Below are 16038 nucleotides of genomic sequence, written 5' to 3'. Positions count from 1 at the left end.
GTATTATACAGGCTGCCTCCTGCCCTGGTGGTCCCAGTGTCCGAGGGACCACCAGGGCAGGCTGCAGCCACCCTAGTCTGCACCAAGCACACTGATTTTTTACCCCCCCTGCCCCAGATCGCCCACAGCACCCATCAGACCCCCCCCCTGCCCACCCCCCAGACCCCTGTTTGCACCCAATCACCCCCCTAATCACCCATCAATCACTCCCTGTCACTATCTGTCAACGCTATTTTTTTTTTATCCCCCCCCCCCTGCCCACTGCTCCCTCCTGATCACCCCCCCACCCCTCAGATTCTCCCAAGACCCCCCCCCCCCCCAATGTACTGTATGCATCTATCCCCCCTGATCACCTGTCAATCACCTGTCAATCGCCTGTCAATCACCCATCAATCACCCCCTGTCACTGCCACCCATCAATCAGCCCCTAACCTGCCCCTTGCGGGCAATCTGATCACCCCCCCACACCAATAGATCGCCCGCAGATCCGACATCAGATCACCTCCCAAATCCATTGTTTACATCTATTCTCTCCTCTAAACACCCACTAATTACCCATCAATCACCCCCTATCACCACCTGTCACTTTTACCTATCAGATCAGACCCTAATCTGCCCCTTGCGGGCACCCAATCACCCGCCCACACGCTCAGATTGCCCTCTGACCCCCCCTTATCAATTCACCAGTGCATTAATTACATCTGTTCTTCCCTGTAATAACCCACTGATCACCTGTCAATCACCTGCCAATCACCTATCACCCATCAATCACCCCCTGTCACTGCCACCCAACAATCAGCCCCTAACCTGCCCCTTGCGGGCAATCTGATCACCCACCCACACAAATAGATCGCCCGCAGATCCGACATCAGATCACCACCCAAGCGCAGCGTTTACATCTATTCTCTCCTCTAAACACCCACTAATTACCCATCAATCACCCCCTATCACCACCTGTCACTGTTACCCATCAGATCAGACCCTAATCTGCCCCTTGCGGGCACCCAATCACCCGCCTACACGCTCAGATTGCCCTCAGACCCCCCCTTATCAATTCGCCAGTGCAATATTTACATCTGTCCTTCCCTGTAATAACCCACTGATCACCTGTCAATCACCTGCCAATCACCTATCACCCATCAATCACCCCCTGTCACTGCCACCCATCAATCACCCCCTGTCACTGCCACCCATCAATCACCCGCTGTCACTGCCACCCATCAATCAGCCCCTAACCTGCCCCTTGCGGGCAAACTGATCACCCACCCACACCAATAGATCGCCCGCAGATCAGACATCAGATCACCACCCAAGCGCAGTGTTTCCATCTATTCTCTACCCTAAACACCCACTAATTACCCATCAATCACCCCCTGTCAATGCTACCTATCAGATTAGACCCCTATCTGCCCCTAGGGCACTCAATCACCCGCCCACACCCTCAGAATGCCCTCAGACCCCAGCCCTGATCACCTCGCCAGTGCATTGCTTGCATCTATTCCCCCCTCTAATCACACCTTGAGACACCCATCAATCACCTCCTGTCACCCCCTAGCACACCTACCCATCAGATCAGGCCCCAATTTGCCCCGTGTGGGCTCCTGATCACTCGGCCAAACCCTCAGATCCCCCTCAGACCCCCTTCCGATCACCTCCACAGTGCATTGATTGCATCTATTTTCCCCTCTAACCACCCCCTGAGACACCCATCAATCACCTCCTGTCACCCCCCCTAGCACTCCTATCCATCAGATCAGGCCCAATACAACCTGTCATCTAAAAGGCCACCCTGCTTATGACCGGTTCCACAAAATTCGCCCCCTCATAGACCACCTGTCATCAAAATTTGCAGATGCTTATACCCCTGAACAGTCATTTTGAGACATTTGGTTTCCAGACTACTCACGGTTTTGGGCCTGTAAAATGCCAGGGCGGTATAGGAACCCCACAAGTGACCCCATTTTAGAAAAAAAGACACCCCAAGGTATTTTGTTAGGTGTATGACGAGTTCATAGAAGATTTTATTTTTTGTCAAAAGTTAGCGGAAATTAATTTTTATTGGTTTTTTTTCCCAAAGTGTCATTTTTCACTAACTTGTGACAAAAAATAAAATCTTCTATGAACTCGCCATACACCTAACAGAATACCTTGGGGTGTCTTCTTTCTAAAATGGGGTCACTTGTGGGGTTCCTATACTGCCCTGGCATTTTAGGGCCCCTAAACCGCGAGGAGTAGTCTAGAAAACAAATGCTTCAAAATGATCTGTGAATAGGACGTTGGGCCCCTTAGCGCACCTAGGCTGCAAAAAAGTGTCACACATGTGGTACCGCCGTACTCAGGAAAAGTAGTATAATGTGTTTTGGGGTGTATTTTTACACATACCCATGCTGGGTGGGAGAAATTTCTATGTAAATGGACAATTGTGTGTAAAAAAATCAAACAATTGTCATTTACAGAGATATTTCTCCCACTTAGCATGGGTATGTGTAAAAATACACCCCAAAACGCATTATACTACTTCTCCTGAGTACGGCGGTACCACATGTGTGGCACTTTTTTACACCCTAAGTACGCTAAGGGGCCCAAAGTCCAATGAGTACCTTTAGGATTTCACAGGTCATTTTGCGACATTTGGTTTCAAGACTACTCCTCACGGTTTAGGGCCCCTAAAATGCCAGGGCAGTATAGGAACCCCACAAATGACCCCATTCTAGAAAGAAGACACCCAAAGGTATTCCGTACGGAGTATGGTGAGTTCATAGAAGATTTTATTTTTTGTCACAAGTTAGCGGAAAATGACACTTTGTGAAAAAAAACTATTAAAATCAATGTCCGCTAACTTGTGACAAAAAAATAAAAACTTCTATGAACTCACCATACTCCTAACGGAATACCTTGGGGTGTCTTCTTTCTAAAATGGGGTCATTAGTGGGGTTCCTATACTGCCCTGGCATTTTAGGGGCCCTAAACCGCGAGGAGTAGTCTTGAAACAAAAATGACCTGTGAAATCCTAAAGTTACTCATTGGACTTTGGGCCCCTTAGTGCAGTTAGGGTGCAAAAAAGTGCCACACATGTGGTATCGCCGTACTCGGGAGAAGTAGTATAATGTGTTTTGGGGTGTATTTTTACACATACCCATGCTGGGTGGGAGAAATACCTCTGTAAATGACAATCTTTTGATTTTTTTACACACAATTGTCCATTTACAGAGGTATTTCTCCCACCCAGCATGGGTATGTGTAAAAATACACCCCAAAACACATTGTACTACTTCTCCCGAGTATGGCGATACCACATGTGTGGCACTTTTTTTGCACCCTAACTGCGCTAAAGGGCCCAAAGTCCAATGAGTACCTTTAGGATTTCACAGGTCATTTTGAGAAATTTCGTTTCAAGACTACTCCTCACGGTTTAGGGCCCCTAAAATGCCAGGGCAGTATAGGAACCCCACAAATGACCCCATTTTAGAAAGAAGACACCCCAAGGTATTCCGTTAGTAGTATGGCGAGTTCATAGAAGATTTTATTTTTTGTCACAAGTTAGCGGAAATTGATTTTAATTGTGTTTTTTCACAAAGTGTCATTTTCCGCTAACTTTTGACAAAAAATAAAATCTTCTATGAACTCACCATACTCCTAACGGAATACCTTGGGGTGTCTTCTTTCTAAAATGGGGTCATTTGTGGGGTTCCTATACTGCCCTGGCATTTTAGGGGCCCTAAACCGTGAGGAGTAGTCTTGAACCGAAATTTCTCAAAATGACCTGTGAAATCCTAAAGGTACTCATTGGACTTTGGGCCCTTTAGCGCAGTTAGGGTGCAAAAAAGTGCCACACATGTGGTATCGCCGTACTCAGGAGAAGTAGTATAATGTGTTTTGTGGTGTATTTTTACACATACCCATGCTGAGTGGGAGAAAGATCTCTGTAAATGGACAATTGTGTGTTATAAAAATTAACAAATTGTCATTTACAGAGATATTTCTCCCACCCAGCATGGGTATGTGTAAAAATACACCCCAAAACACATTATACTACTTCTCCTGAGTACGGCAATACCACATGTGTGGCACTTTTTTGCAGCCTAACTGCGCTAAGGGGTCCAAAGTCCAATGAGCACCTTTAGGCTTTACAGGGGTGCTTACAATTTAGCACCCACCAAAATGTCAGGACAGTAAACACACCCCACAAATGACCCCATTTTGGAAAGTAGACCCTTCAAGGTATTCAGAGAGGGGCATGGTGAGTCCGTGGCAGATTTCATTTTTTTTTGACGCAAGTTAGAAGAAATGGAAACTTTTTTTTTTTTTTTTTTTCTCTTAAAGTGTCATTTTCCGCTTACTTGTGACAAAAAATAATATCTTCTATGAACTCACTATGCCTCTCAGTGAATACTTTGGGATGTCTTCTTTCCAAAATGGGGTCATTTGGGGGGTATTTATACTATCCTGGAATTCTAGCCCCTCATGAAACATGACGGGGGGTCAGAAAAGTCAGAGATGCTTGAAAATGGGAAAATTCACTTTTTGCACCATAGTTTGTAAACGCTATAACTTTTACCCAAACCAATAAATATACACTGAATGGGTTTTTTTTATCAAAAACATGTTTGTCCACATTTTTCGCGCTGCATGTATACAGAAATTTTACTTTATTTGAAAAATGTCAGCACAGAAAGTTAAAAAAATCATTTTTTTGCCAAAATTCATGTCTTTTTTGATGAATATAATAAAAAGTAAAAATCGCAGGAGCAATCAAATAGCACCAAAAGAAAGCTTTATTAGTGACAAGAAAAGGAGCCAAAATTCATTTAGGTGGTAGGTTGTATGAGCGAGCAATAAACCGTGAAAACTGCAGTGGTCTGAATGGAAAAAAAGTGGCCGGTCCTTAAGGGGTAGAAAGCCCTAGGTCCTCAAGTGGTTAAGAGAGGATGTTGTTTGAGTGGCAGCTTGGCCACACCTCTTCCTGCATCATGACTAGGAGGGATGGCAATTGGTAGTCTGGCCACACCCACTGCATTTTGATTAGGCAGCATGGAGAGTGACAGCTTGACCCCACCCCCCTCCCTGTGTTCTGATTGGGAGGGATGGAGGGTGGCAGCATGGCCACACCTCCACTTTATTACACCCCCCCCCCCCCCCCCTTAGTCTTTATTCATGCCTAGCACCACTAGTAAGAAGGAGATAAAGGGGAGGAGACACAATGTTAAAGAAAAATTCCACTTTTGTAAAAACAAAATTGGTCATAATTATAGATCAGCCCTGCATTAGGCTTTTTACAATTTTATGTTATTGAATCTTTCCATTTCATTCTGCTGACAGCTAAGAATTTCCAGAACGTGACAGTAATCTCATATTGCTGTTCTCTGCAGTCCCTGTTTGCAGGGCTGTGGATTCGGTACAAAAATCATCTGACTCCAACTCCAACTCATCAGTTTATGAAACCACCGATTCCGACTCCAGGTACCCAAAATTGCTCTAACTCCACAGCCCTGGCTGTTTGGAGTATTGTCGCCATGAGACACCCCAGAAATCCCCCAGCTTGCTGAGTCTTTGTTACTTGTTTCCAACACCTCCAATAACGCAGAGACCAGCAGAAAACTATAAAACCCATGTCTTTCTGTTGGGAACATTGTGGAATGTTTGTATCATATTCACTTGAAGACAAGCTGCAGAATCTGAAGCGTCTTTACAACATACAGAGCCAAACTGAAAGCGTTGAGTTTTTCTATGTAAATGGCCATTTTGCTGGAGCAGCTGTACGCTTGCTTTTAGGACGTGCACACCCCGCGCATCACAAAAGTAAGTAAGAATATAGCCAGATGATTGTTTTCCTTGACGACAGCGCCGCCAGTAATTCTGAAATGTTGGAACAAACCACTGGAATACTGACTTTACCTTCAAAGGATACCTTAGCTGTTTTCAAAATGTAAAAAGGGATTTATTGTTTTGTCTCAGTTCAATGACACGGTTTACACCCTGTCTCAGAAAGCTAAAATATATGAACTATTAACTTTTTTTTTTATCTATCCCCTGCTCTTAGAAGCTTCTCTACCAGGAAAGTGGTTTAGGACTGTAACTCCTTATTAGTGAGGATTACTCTATATTCCAATCAGGTCCCACTGTAGAGAATCAGTCAGTTGCATAGCTGAATGTTAACGTTAAGGTAGAAAAAAAAAGGAACACAGCATAGGTGTATGTATGCTCGCCACTGTACATACATACATCTATCTCATCATGTCACTTAAGATTGCCTTTAAGTGTCCTCATTAGTGAGATAAACCTGGTTTCTGCGTCTTTTGACACTTAAATCCAGGCCTGCTTTCAAGTACAGCCGCCTGATGTGCAGCGGAACTTGCAGAAAAGCGATTGATCCGTTTAATCAGGTGACAGATCTGTAAGGCTCTGATTTGCTGGTCACAATCGTATTGTTGTCATTTCATGTTCAGGCTAAAGCATGAAGGCATCACATCCTTAAAAAAAAAAATCACCTGATCAGACATCACATGACTCTCCATCAGTCCTGCTACACAACAGTCACACTCAGTTGCTCAGATGCCATCCAGCACAAGGTTCCCGCCCTGCCAAGTATACGACTTACCTTCCTTTGCAATCCCCTCAGCTGGGACGTGTTCTGGGTACACAGGCTGTGCGGTGCTCTCTGCGGTCACATCACTGTCTCCAGGGACCACCGGGGCAGAGTACTCACCCGCAGACTCAGCCACTTCTGCTGCAGAGGGCGGGACACACAGAGAGAGGACAATGCCTTATAAGCCAATGCCAACAATTCATAAACAATGACTCTTGAATTCATGTGAAAAGTCTCTGTCCCTTGCTCATTTCCCCTATTATTGCAAATCTTACACATTAAACATCTTCTTAACCATAAGATGTAATGTAATATTAGATAAAGGGAAACAGAGGGAACAGAAAACATGATTCTGTATTTTACTTCATTTATGTAAGGACAGTGGCGTTAACATCCAAATCCCATAGGTGAATTTGAAATAATTCGATTGGTCCATTTCCAAACTGCATAAATTAGAGTAAAATTTGCATCAACTCAGAATTAGCATGTATGACCCCGCCCTAGTTGCCAACAGGCAACCAGTAGTAGAGCTGGATGGGCGTATGCAGACATCCAGTAGGAAGGTGGAAATGCCCCCAACAATGGATTAAAGGACACCTGAACTGAGAGGGATATGGAAGCTGCCATATTTATTTCCTTTTAAAGGGAAGGTTCAGGGAGGGAGGTAAAAAAATCAAAATCAATACCCACTTACCTGGGGCTTCCTCCAGCCCGTGGCAGGCAGGAGGTGCCCTCGCCACCGCTCCGCAGGCTCCTGACGGTCTCCGGTGGCCGACCCGACCAGGCCGGCTGCCAGGTCGGGCTCTTCTGCGCTCCAAGGCCTGGCACTTCTGCGTCCCACGCGGGCGCGCTGACGTCATCGGACGTCCGCCGGGCTCTACTGCGCAGGCGCAGTAGTTCTGCGCAGTAGAGCCCGGCGGACGTCCGATGACGTCAGCGCGCCTGCGTGGGACGCAGAAGTGCCAGGCCTTGGAGCGCAGAAGAGCCCGACCTGGCAGCCGGCATGGCCGGGTCGGCCACCGGGAGCCTGCGGAGCGGCGGCGAGGACACCTCCTGCCTGCCACGGGCTGGAGGAAGCCCCAGGTAAGTGGATATTGATTTTTATTTTTTTACCTCCCTCCCTGAACCTTCCCTTTAACATCAATGCCCATTGCCTGGCTGTCCTGCTGATCCTCTGCCTCTAATGCTTTTAGACCCAGAACAAGCATGCAGATCAGGTGCTCTTACTGGATTAGCCTTATGCTAGTTTCAGGTGTGCGATTCAGATACTACTGATGCCAGAAAGATCGGTAGGGCGCCAGGCAACTGGTATTGCTTAACCGCTTCTGGTGATTAAAATCTACACACTGTTTGGGAGCTTTATTCCTGCCAGGGCATAGTTTTCAATCACTGCCGCTCTGTGCCCCGCTCACTCTCACCATTCCCGCTGTCCGTGTCACAGCCCCTGCTTGCTCTGCTGTCATGCTAAAAGCAGAGCTTCTGTATATCTGGCAGTGACCCCATGATTGCTGTGAGCCAATCACAAGACTTAAAAGGGCACAGATGGCTCTGGTCTTAAAGTGACCATAGCCATCCACTCCGCAAGAGGTTAAAAAGAAAAGAAATATGGTAGTCACCATATCCCTCTCACTTCAGGTGTCCTTTAATTAATGCTTGATTGATTGATTTCTAGCCCTGTGGATTCATATATATGGCTGATGCTTAGTACCAGGTGTGGGGGTCGGTGTACCTACCTTGTGAAGGGGGTATCACCCCTAGTGCATGCGTCCCCGGGACCGCTCCTATGCTCAGCGACTTCAGAGCCATGCAAGCATTGACGATCTCTTGCATCTGCAGGAAGCTGGCCACCGCCAAGACATCCTCCACATTCTCCCGGGTCAGGCTCAGCCGTGCGGTGTACATAAACTCCAGAACCTGACCCAATCCTGTAAGAGAAGAGAGGCGAGTGTGAGCCAAACACTGACCGTATCCCAGGAAACACTGTGACCCGCCTCCAATACCACCTCTGGTGACCTCTACAGACACACAGCACCCAGATATATACCCTGACACCCGGAACACCTGCACTAACCACACCCCTAAAACACCCTGACCCGCCTCCAATACCACCTCTGTTGACCTCTACAGACACACAGCACCCCGATATATACCCGTAACACCTGCACTAAAGACACCCGTGAAACACTCAGACCCGCCTCCAACACCACCTCTGGTGACCATCACAGACACACAGCACCCCGATATACACTCTGACCAGTGAAACGCCTGCATGCAGCACACACAGTCAATGACACCCCGAAACCTGCAACAGAAAAACACCGCTCCTTGGAATCACTGCTCTGATTCTATTGGGAATGTCTGTATTAATTGTTACCATAAAGAGGCCCTGTATTGACATATAGTAGAATGCAATAATTCATTCAGGATACCCACTTTTACAATAATTATTCTGATTTCAGCATCAGAAACACTTCCTATATCTACATATTGCTGCATATTAGTATGAAGCCCCGCCCTCCCAGCGATGTCACAGCCTAGTTATGTGGAATTCTCACAAACACTGGTCCGCACGACAGCTGGGGGCCCCAGTCTCTGTCACTGGCTGTGGCCCCCAAACCACCATGCGACACCTAGAGGGAAGTGCGGGCAAGTCCTGGACCTCTCACCTCCAGGGAACTCACCCCCACTGCCTCTAAACTGAATGCCAACTGCAACAAACACAATTGCTAACTTCCAGCTAGAGCCATCTCCTGCCTTTATCTGGTCAGCAGACGCCAGTCAGCCAATCAGGTGTACAGCTATACACCCTTTGCCTGCTGTACCAAATCTAGCAGGAATTGTATAAATTAGCATTCAGGTGGGAGGCTTCGGTTGGACGCAATCGTAGATTGCATCGGTTACAGGGAGGCCCCGTGTAGGCACATCTCCCACACAGTCCCCTCCCTAACCACTCACCTGTCAACCGCATCCTGGAAGCTGCAAAAAAAAATTTTCAAATCACAAACACTGGTCTGTAGGACAGCCAGGGCCCCAGTCTAATTTATACAATTCCTGCTAGATTTGGTACAGCAGGCAAAGGGTGTATAATAGTACCGTACATCTGATTGGCTGACTGGCGTCTGCTGACCAGATAGAGGCAGGAAATTGCTCTAGCTGGAAGTTAGCAATTGTGTTTGTTGCAGTCGGCATTCAGTCTAGAGGCGGTTGGGTGAGTTCCCTGGAGGTGAGAGGTCCAGGGCTTGCCCACATTTCCCTCTAGGTGTCGCATGGTGGTTTGGGTTCCCCAGCTAGTGAGAGAGACTGGGGCCCCCGGCCGTTGTGCAGACCAATGTTTGTGATTTTAAATTTCTTTTTTGCAGCTTTCAGGATGCGGTTGACAGGTGAGTGGTTAGGGAGGGGACTGTGTGGGAGATGTGCCTACACGGGGCGTCCCTGTAACCGATGCAATCTGCGATTGCATCCAACCGAAGCCTCCCACCTGAATGCTAATTTATGCAATTCCTGCTAGATTTGGTACAGCAGGCAAAGGGTGTATAATAGTACACCTGATTGGCTGACTGGCGTCTGCTGACCAGATAAAGGCAGGAAATTGCTCTAGCTGGGAGTTATGTGGAATTCTCCCAGAGCACTCTGGGAGAACATGTATTATTTCTACTGTCTTCAGAACACTAAGTAAACAAACATTCTGCAGAGCTGCACCTGACAAGTCTAAAGTTATCGCCATCTGTCATAAATTTCAGACCGTAAATCAGTGTGAGGAAAGATTTTACAATGAAAAACACTGACTAAATCATTTATAAATAAATCTTGTCAAAGAAACAAGACAATTGTATTCATTATGTTATTTTCACTACAACTCCTCTTTAAATAGCTTTGGTAAATCTGCATACATATGAAATCGGCGCCGGTAGACTTGGGTGCAGGATACAGCCAATATAAGGCTGATCCTGCTGCTGCACAAGTCCGGGCCGTGGTAATTACTATTCCCCCTCCAGGCCGCCATGGATAGTGGGGGAATTATATAATTCTGCTTCCAGCGATTGCTGGAGGCCGAATTATTATGTTTTAAAAGCAACTTCGGCTCCGTCTTCAGACAGAGCTCGCGTTACTCACTGAGAGCCTGATAGAAGTAATTCCTATTCTAGTCTACGGAGGCGCTTTAGATTTTAGAGTTTAGATTGTCAGCTCCTTACACTGACAGTTAATGACACTCACCGTACTCTATAATGCATGGAAATACGTATCATATGTAGCACAGACAGTGAACCTCCAGGCAGGTTACTATTGCTGTCTGTGCCACCTGTAGGTGGCGCCCTTACCTGCAGCATTGCTGATATCCAGGTGCACCACGTCCTTCTGCTCCACGAACAGCATGCGGAAGTAGTGACTGCACGCCGCCAGCACCGCCTTGTGCGCCTTGAAGTCGATGCCGTCCACCACGAAGGTGCAGTCACAGAGCAGGCCAAGCTGCCGCTGCTGATTCAGCTGCTCCAGGAGCAGGCGGCTGTGCTGGGGAAAATCCATGGCTGCAGAAGAGCAATTAGAGTGTTAGCTCATAGGACAAGGTCCCTCCCACAGCAGTGATCTGCATAATACTGAAGTAATATGGTGGTAAGAGCCTCTACAAAAGGCATACATAGGGGTAATACTATTATTATTGATTTAATAAGCGCCAACATATTCAATGGCGCTGATTGGAGAGGTATGTGGGGTGTAATGCACATTATAGACAGAGGGGGCACTATAGAGAGGTATGGGGGGGGGGGGGGGTTATATGTTCAATCCCCTTGTACTTCCAACAGAAGTCCAATATTGATCATTATCTTTTTCTTGAAAACAAGTGGCTTGTTTGCGGCCCTTCTTGACACAAGGCTGTCGCCCAAAAGTCTTCTCCTCACTGTGTGCGCCTATGTGCTCACACCCTCCTGCTGCCAATACTGTCCTGGCACTTGCTGGACATCCTGAAAGATCCTTCAATGCCAATGGAACTTCCACTATGAAGTTCTCATTGATCCAGTAAATGGTTCTTTCATGGGGGGAATTATTCAAAAAAAATATTTGAATGTAGGTGGCTCCACTATTTAGCGGTGTTATGCTGAGTTTTATTTCACCCTTTCAGCCGCTTCAAATGTGACGGTACTCAATACCTCCACCAGAATATTAGGTATATTAAAAAAAACAGGACTCTACCTCCACCAGAATATTAGGTTAACAAAAAAAAGGACTCTACCTCCACCAGAATATTAGGTATGCAAAACACAGGACTCTGCCTCCACCAGAATAATAGGTATATAAAAAACAGGACTCTGCCTCCACCAGAATATTAGGTATGCAAAAAACAGGACTCTACCTCCACCAGAATATTAGGTTAACAAAAAAACAGGACTCTACCTCCACCAGAATATTAGGTTAACAAAAAAACAGGACTCTACCTCCACCAGAATATTAGGTATGCAAAAAACAGGACTCTACCTTCACCAGAATATTAGGTTAACAAAAAAACAGGACTCTACCTCCACCAGAATATTAGGTTAACAAAAAAACAGGACTCTACCTCCACCAGAATATTAGGTATGCAAAAAACAGGACTCTACCTCCACCAGAATATTAGGTATATAAAAAACAGGACTCTGCCTCCACCAGAATATTAAGCATGCAAAACGCAGGACTCTGCCTCCACCAGAATATTAGGTATGCAAAAAACAGGACTCTACCTCAACCAGAATATTAGGTTAACAAAAAAACAGGACTCTACCACCACCAGAATATTAGGTATGCAAAAAACAGGACTCTACCTCCACCAGAATATTAGGTATGCAAAAAACAGGACTCTACCTCCACCAGAATATTAGGTATGCAAAAAACAGGACTCTACCTCCACCAGAATATTAGGTTAACAAAAAAACAGAACTCTACCTCCACCAGAATAATAGGTATGCAAAAAACAGGACTCCACCTCCATTAGAATATTATGTATGCAAAAAACAGGACTCTACCTCCATTAGAATATTCTGTATGCAAAAAACAGGACTCTACCTCCATTAGAATATTATGTATGCAAAAAACAGGACTCTACCTCCACCAGAATATTAAAGTGGACCTAAATTAAAAATACAAGATTTCAGAAATAAAATCTATTTTCTAAATTATAATAATAAATAGCAGCCTTTTTTCAGCTGCATGATGACAAATATAAAATATTTTACATTTATTGGAGGAACCCCTCCCTTCCTTTCAAATTGCCGGCATTTTTCCGGCAAACTGGTGGAGTAGATGGTGTCCGGCAATGGAGGAATTGCTAATGGCTGCCCCCAGTATAACCCTAGCTATGAAAAGAGAAGGGTGAAAAGCATGCACTGAAATGCTCATAGGTTTAAAGGAGTGTTTATTTATCTTTGTATGGAGTCAGAGTGGTGCAACTACATATTTTGAATAAAAAAAATGTTTGGTTTGGGTCCGCTTTAAGCATGCAAAAAACAGGACTCTACCTCCACCAGAATATTAAGCATGCAAAAAACAGGACTCTACCTCCACCAGAATATTAAGCATGCAAAAAACAGGACTCTACCTCCACCAGAATATTAAGCATGCAAAAAAATAGGACTCTACCTCCACCAGAATATTAGGTGTGCAAAAAACAGGAATGGCATGGTGCTAGGTATAGCAAAAGATTATTTTATATAAAATTCAAATGTATTTCTCTAATCACAACAACAAGAAAAAATACAGTAAAAACCCCATTATCCAGCACCAATGGGGATCAGCTGATGCTGGCTAAAGCTGGCCATACACTGGCCCGATTTGCGCCCGTTTCGACAGCAGATTCGATCACTGGGATCGAATCTGCTGCCAATCGTTCACGCTACACGCCGAATTTCGATCCATTTCGTCCGATCCCGTCGATCGCGCTGTGCGGAAAATAACCGTCGATCGCCCGCGGGTAAAGAGCGCATCGCTAGCGGCGTTCCAGTGCCTCCGCCGGCGCGACTCCAGTCCCCCGGTCACCGCTGCTCTGTCTGCGCTCTGGTCTCCAGGTCCGGCATGCCTCACTTCTTCTAGCCCGGCAGGAAGTTTAAACAGTAGAGCGCCCTCTACTGTTTAAACTTCCTGCCGGGCTAGAAGAAGTGAGGCATGCCGGACCTGGAGACCAGAGCGCAGACAGAGCAGCGGTGACCGGGGGACTGGAGTCGCGCCGGCGGAGCAGGTAAAGTATGCGGGCATGCGGGGGAGGGGGCGGCAGCAGCACCACCACCACAACAGATTGTGAACGGTTTCAGGCTGAAATCGGTTCACAATCTGTTTGCTGTAAAGGTAGCCATACGATCCCTCTCTGATCAGATTCGATCAGAGAGGGATCTATCTGTTGGTCGAATCTGATGGCAAATCGACCAGTGTATGGCTACCTTAAGTGTCGTTTTTGGTTGTTTGAGACAATGTTAAAAATAGGCCTAGCTAATACAATACCCCACACTGTATACTTATCATAAATTGTTTTTAATGTTGAAATACAGTAATTAAAAAATACTAACAGAGGTTTATTATTGTATAAAGAAGAATAAAAGTAGATGTATGCATCCTGCAAGGACAGGATTTTTCTTTTGGTTGCTTGAGACTTCTGGTTAATTGAGTTCTGGATAACGGGGGTTTTAGTGTATTCATAAAAAATATAAATGGAGAGTTTAAAAAATGAATGTGTTGCATAAAATAATTATGCAACAAATTCATTATTCTAAACACTCATTTATATATTTTTTATGAATATTTACTTTAATGTGATTTGAGAAATAAATTTGAATTATATATAAAATAATCTTTTACTGTACCTAGCGCCACTTCATTCCAGTTTTTTGTATACGTTATATTCTTAGCAGCAATTTCCTTGCATGTGAAGCCATTTCGATCCAAAGCGTCAGGAAGCAACCATTGCTAACACAAGACGACAATGATTTCCAGCACATCTGCCCCTCATGTATAGCAATCAGCTTACACTTATAATTCACTCAGAATGATAGGAGGGATTTCAGCTGTACTCACTCATATTATCATCTGTGCTGACGACAGTACTGTATATGACTAGAGTATATAGGGTGTAATACACAATCACTGAGGCAGTGTCATAACGTGAGCCTGGCGCCCCCCTCCCCCAGGGAGACTCTGCTGGCCCCCTGTTTACCTCCAAGGAGCAGGAGCCTAACAATATCAGCGCTAGGGACCCAGCAAGAAGCCTCATAGGGATCAGTTCTCCAGTCATAGCTCCCTCTAACAGCACAAAGCATTGTGATTGGGCAGTGTGGACATTGTTTACTACCACCTATTGGAAACCTAGCAGTTTGAAAGGTTGATGTCCAACCAATCACGTTAGCTAATTTTCCCTATGAGGTTTCCTGCTGGGTCCCCTAAAGTAGACTAGCACCACAATATCCCCTGCAATGAGAAGAGCAGCAGCTGTACAACTCATCTCCTTGCGGCTCAGACGGGAGCTGCATGGAGTCTGTACAGCAGATACAGTGAAGAGGAGTGAGGACATGTAAAATAACATATGATAGGACCGAGCCCGCTTAGTCCCCAGCCCCCCTGCGATAGCGGGCATCGCAGAGGCTACACAGAGGTAAATGAGGGGTAATAAAGGTTAAACATAGAAAGGGCACTATATAGATACATATGGGGTGTATATAGAGGGTACATGGGGTAGGAAGGCATCAGATTATACATTGAGAAGCCAATACACTATACAGAAGTACACAGGGTGTAATATAGGGGTAATACGCATTTATATAGAGAGAAAGAAACCATATAGAGGAATATGGGGTGTGATATGGGACTGATAAGTATTATACATAGAGGAGGGTACTATACAGAGGTATCTGGTGTGTAATATAGAGGTATTTCAGAGCTATATGGGGCTAATGAACATTATACAGAGAGGGAGGCATTAGGTAGAGGTATATGGGGTGTGATATAGATTACAATCAGAGGAGGCACTATATATAAATACACTGGGTTTAATATGGAGGTAACTTACATTATATACTGAGAAGGACACCATATAGAGGTATTTCAGAGCTATATGGGGCTAATGAACATTATACAGAGAGGGGGGCAGTAGGTAGAGGTATATGGGGTGTAACATGGTGGTGATATGATATAAGGGGGTGTGGATAATGACAGACGTGACGTCACTTGGTGCCCCCCGGAAGTAAGCACCATGTTGGGATCTCCCGGGCCCCGTGTCCTCCCTCCCCAGTCACCTGCCATCCCGGTGCGGCGGAGACTCTCCATTCAGCGCTACAATCGGACAAGGGGCGCCGCCATTTTGGATAAGGTCGGAAGTCGGGGGTTCAGAAAAGACTGGCAACTTCCGGGTGCGTTTTGTTTGCGTCATGACGTCTGTGGGCATGTAGGCTGTGGCGCCATCTTAGGGGAGGGCATGACGTCACCATACTCTGAGCTGA

At 45.7% G+C, this 16038-nt stretch overlaps 1 protein-coding gene across 3 annotated transcripts in view; it reads right to left on the bottom strand.

Moving 5' to 3' along the window:
• Positions 1-16038, bottom strand: part of ZBTB17 (zinc finger and BTB domain containing 17) — a 43270-nt gene extending 27232 nt beyond the window's left edge. The window contains exons 1-4 of one of the 3 annotated variants that reach the window (XM_068241645.1): positions 15835-16038; positions 10906-11112; positions 8320-8511; positions 6599-6724 (exon numbers count right to left, since the gene is read on the bottom strand). In XM_068241645.1, the coding sequence (XP_068097746.1) occupies positions 6599-6724; positions 8320-8511; positions 10906-11112; positions 15835-15865 (556 nt within the window). In that variant the 5' untranslated portion in view covers positions 15866-16038. Of the gene's footprint in view, positions 1-6598; positions 6728-8319; positions 8512-10905; positions 11113-15608; positions 15699-15834 lie in introns of those variants that run through there. The other 2 variants (XM_068241644.1, XM_068241646.1) reach the window with 2 other exon arrangements.

Source organism: Hyperolius riggenbachi, chromosome 6 (assembly GCF_040937935.1).
Source record: "Hyperolius riggenbachi isolate aHypRig1 chromosome 6, aHypRig1.pri, whole genome shotgun sequence".
Lineage (NCBI taxonomy): Eukaryota > Metazoa > Chordata > Amphibia > Anura > Hyperoliidae > Hyperolius > Hyperolius riggenbachi.
Note: the sequence above shows the minus strand (reverse complement) of the source record. Positions and strands in the feature narration are given on the sequence as shown.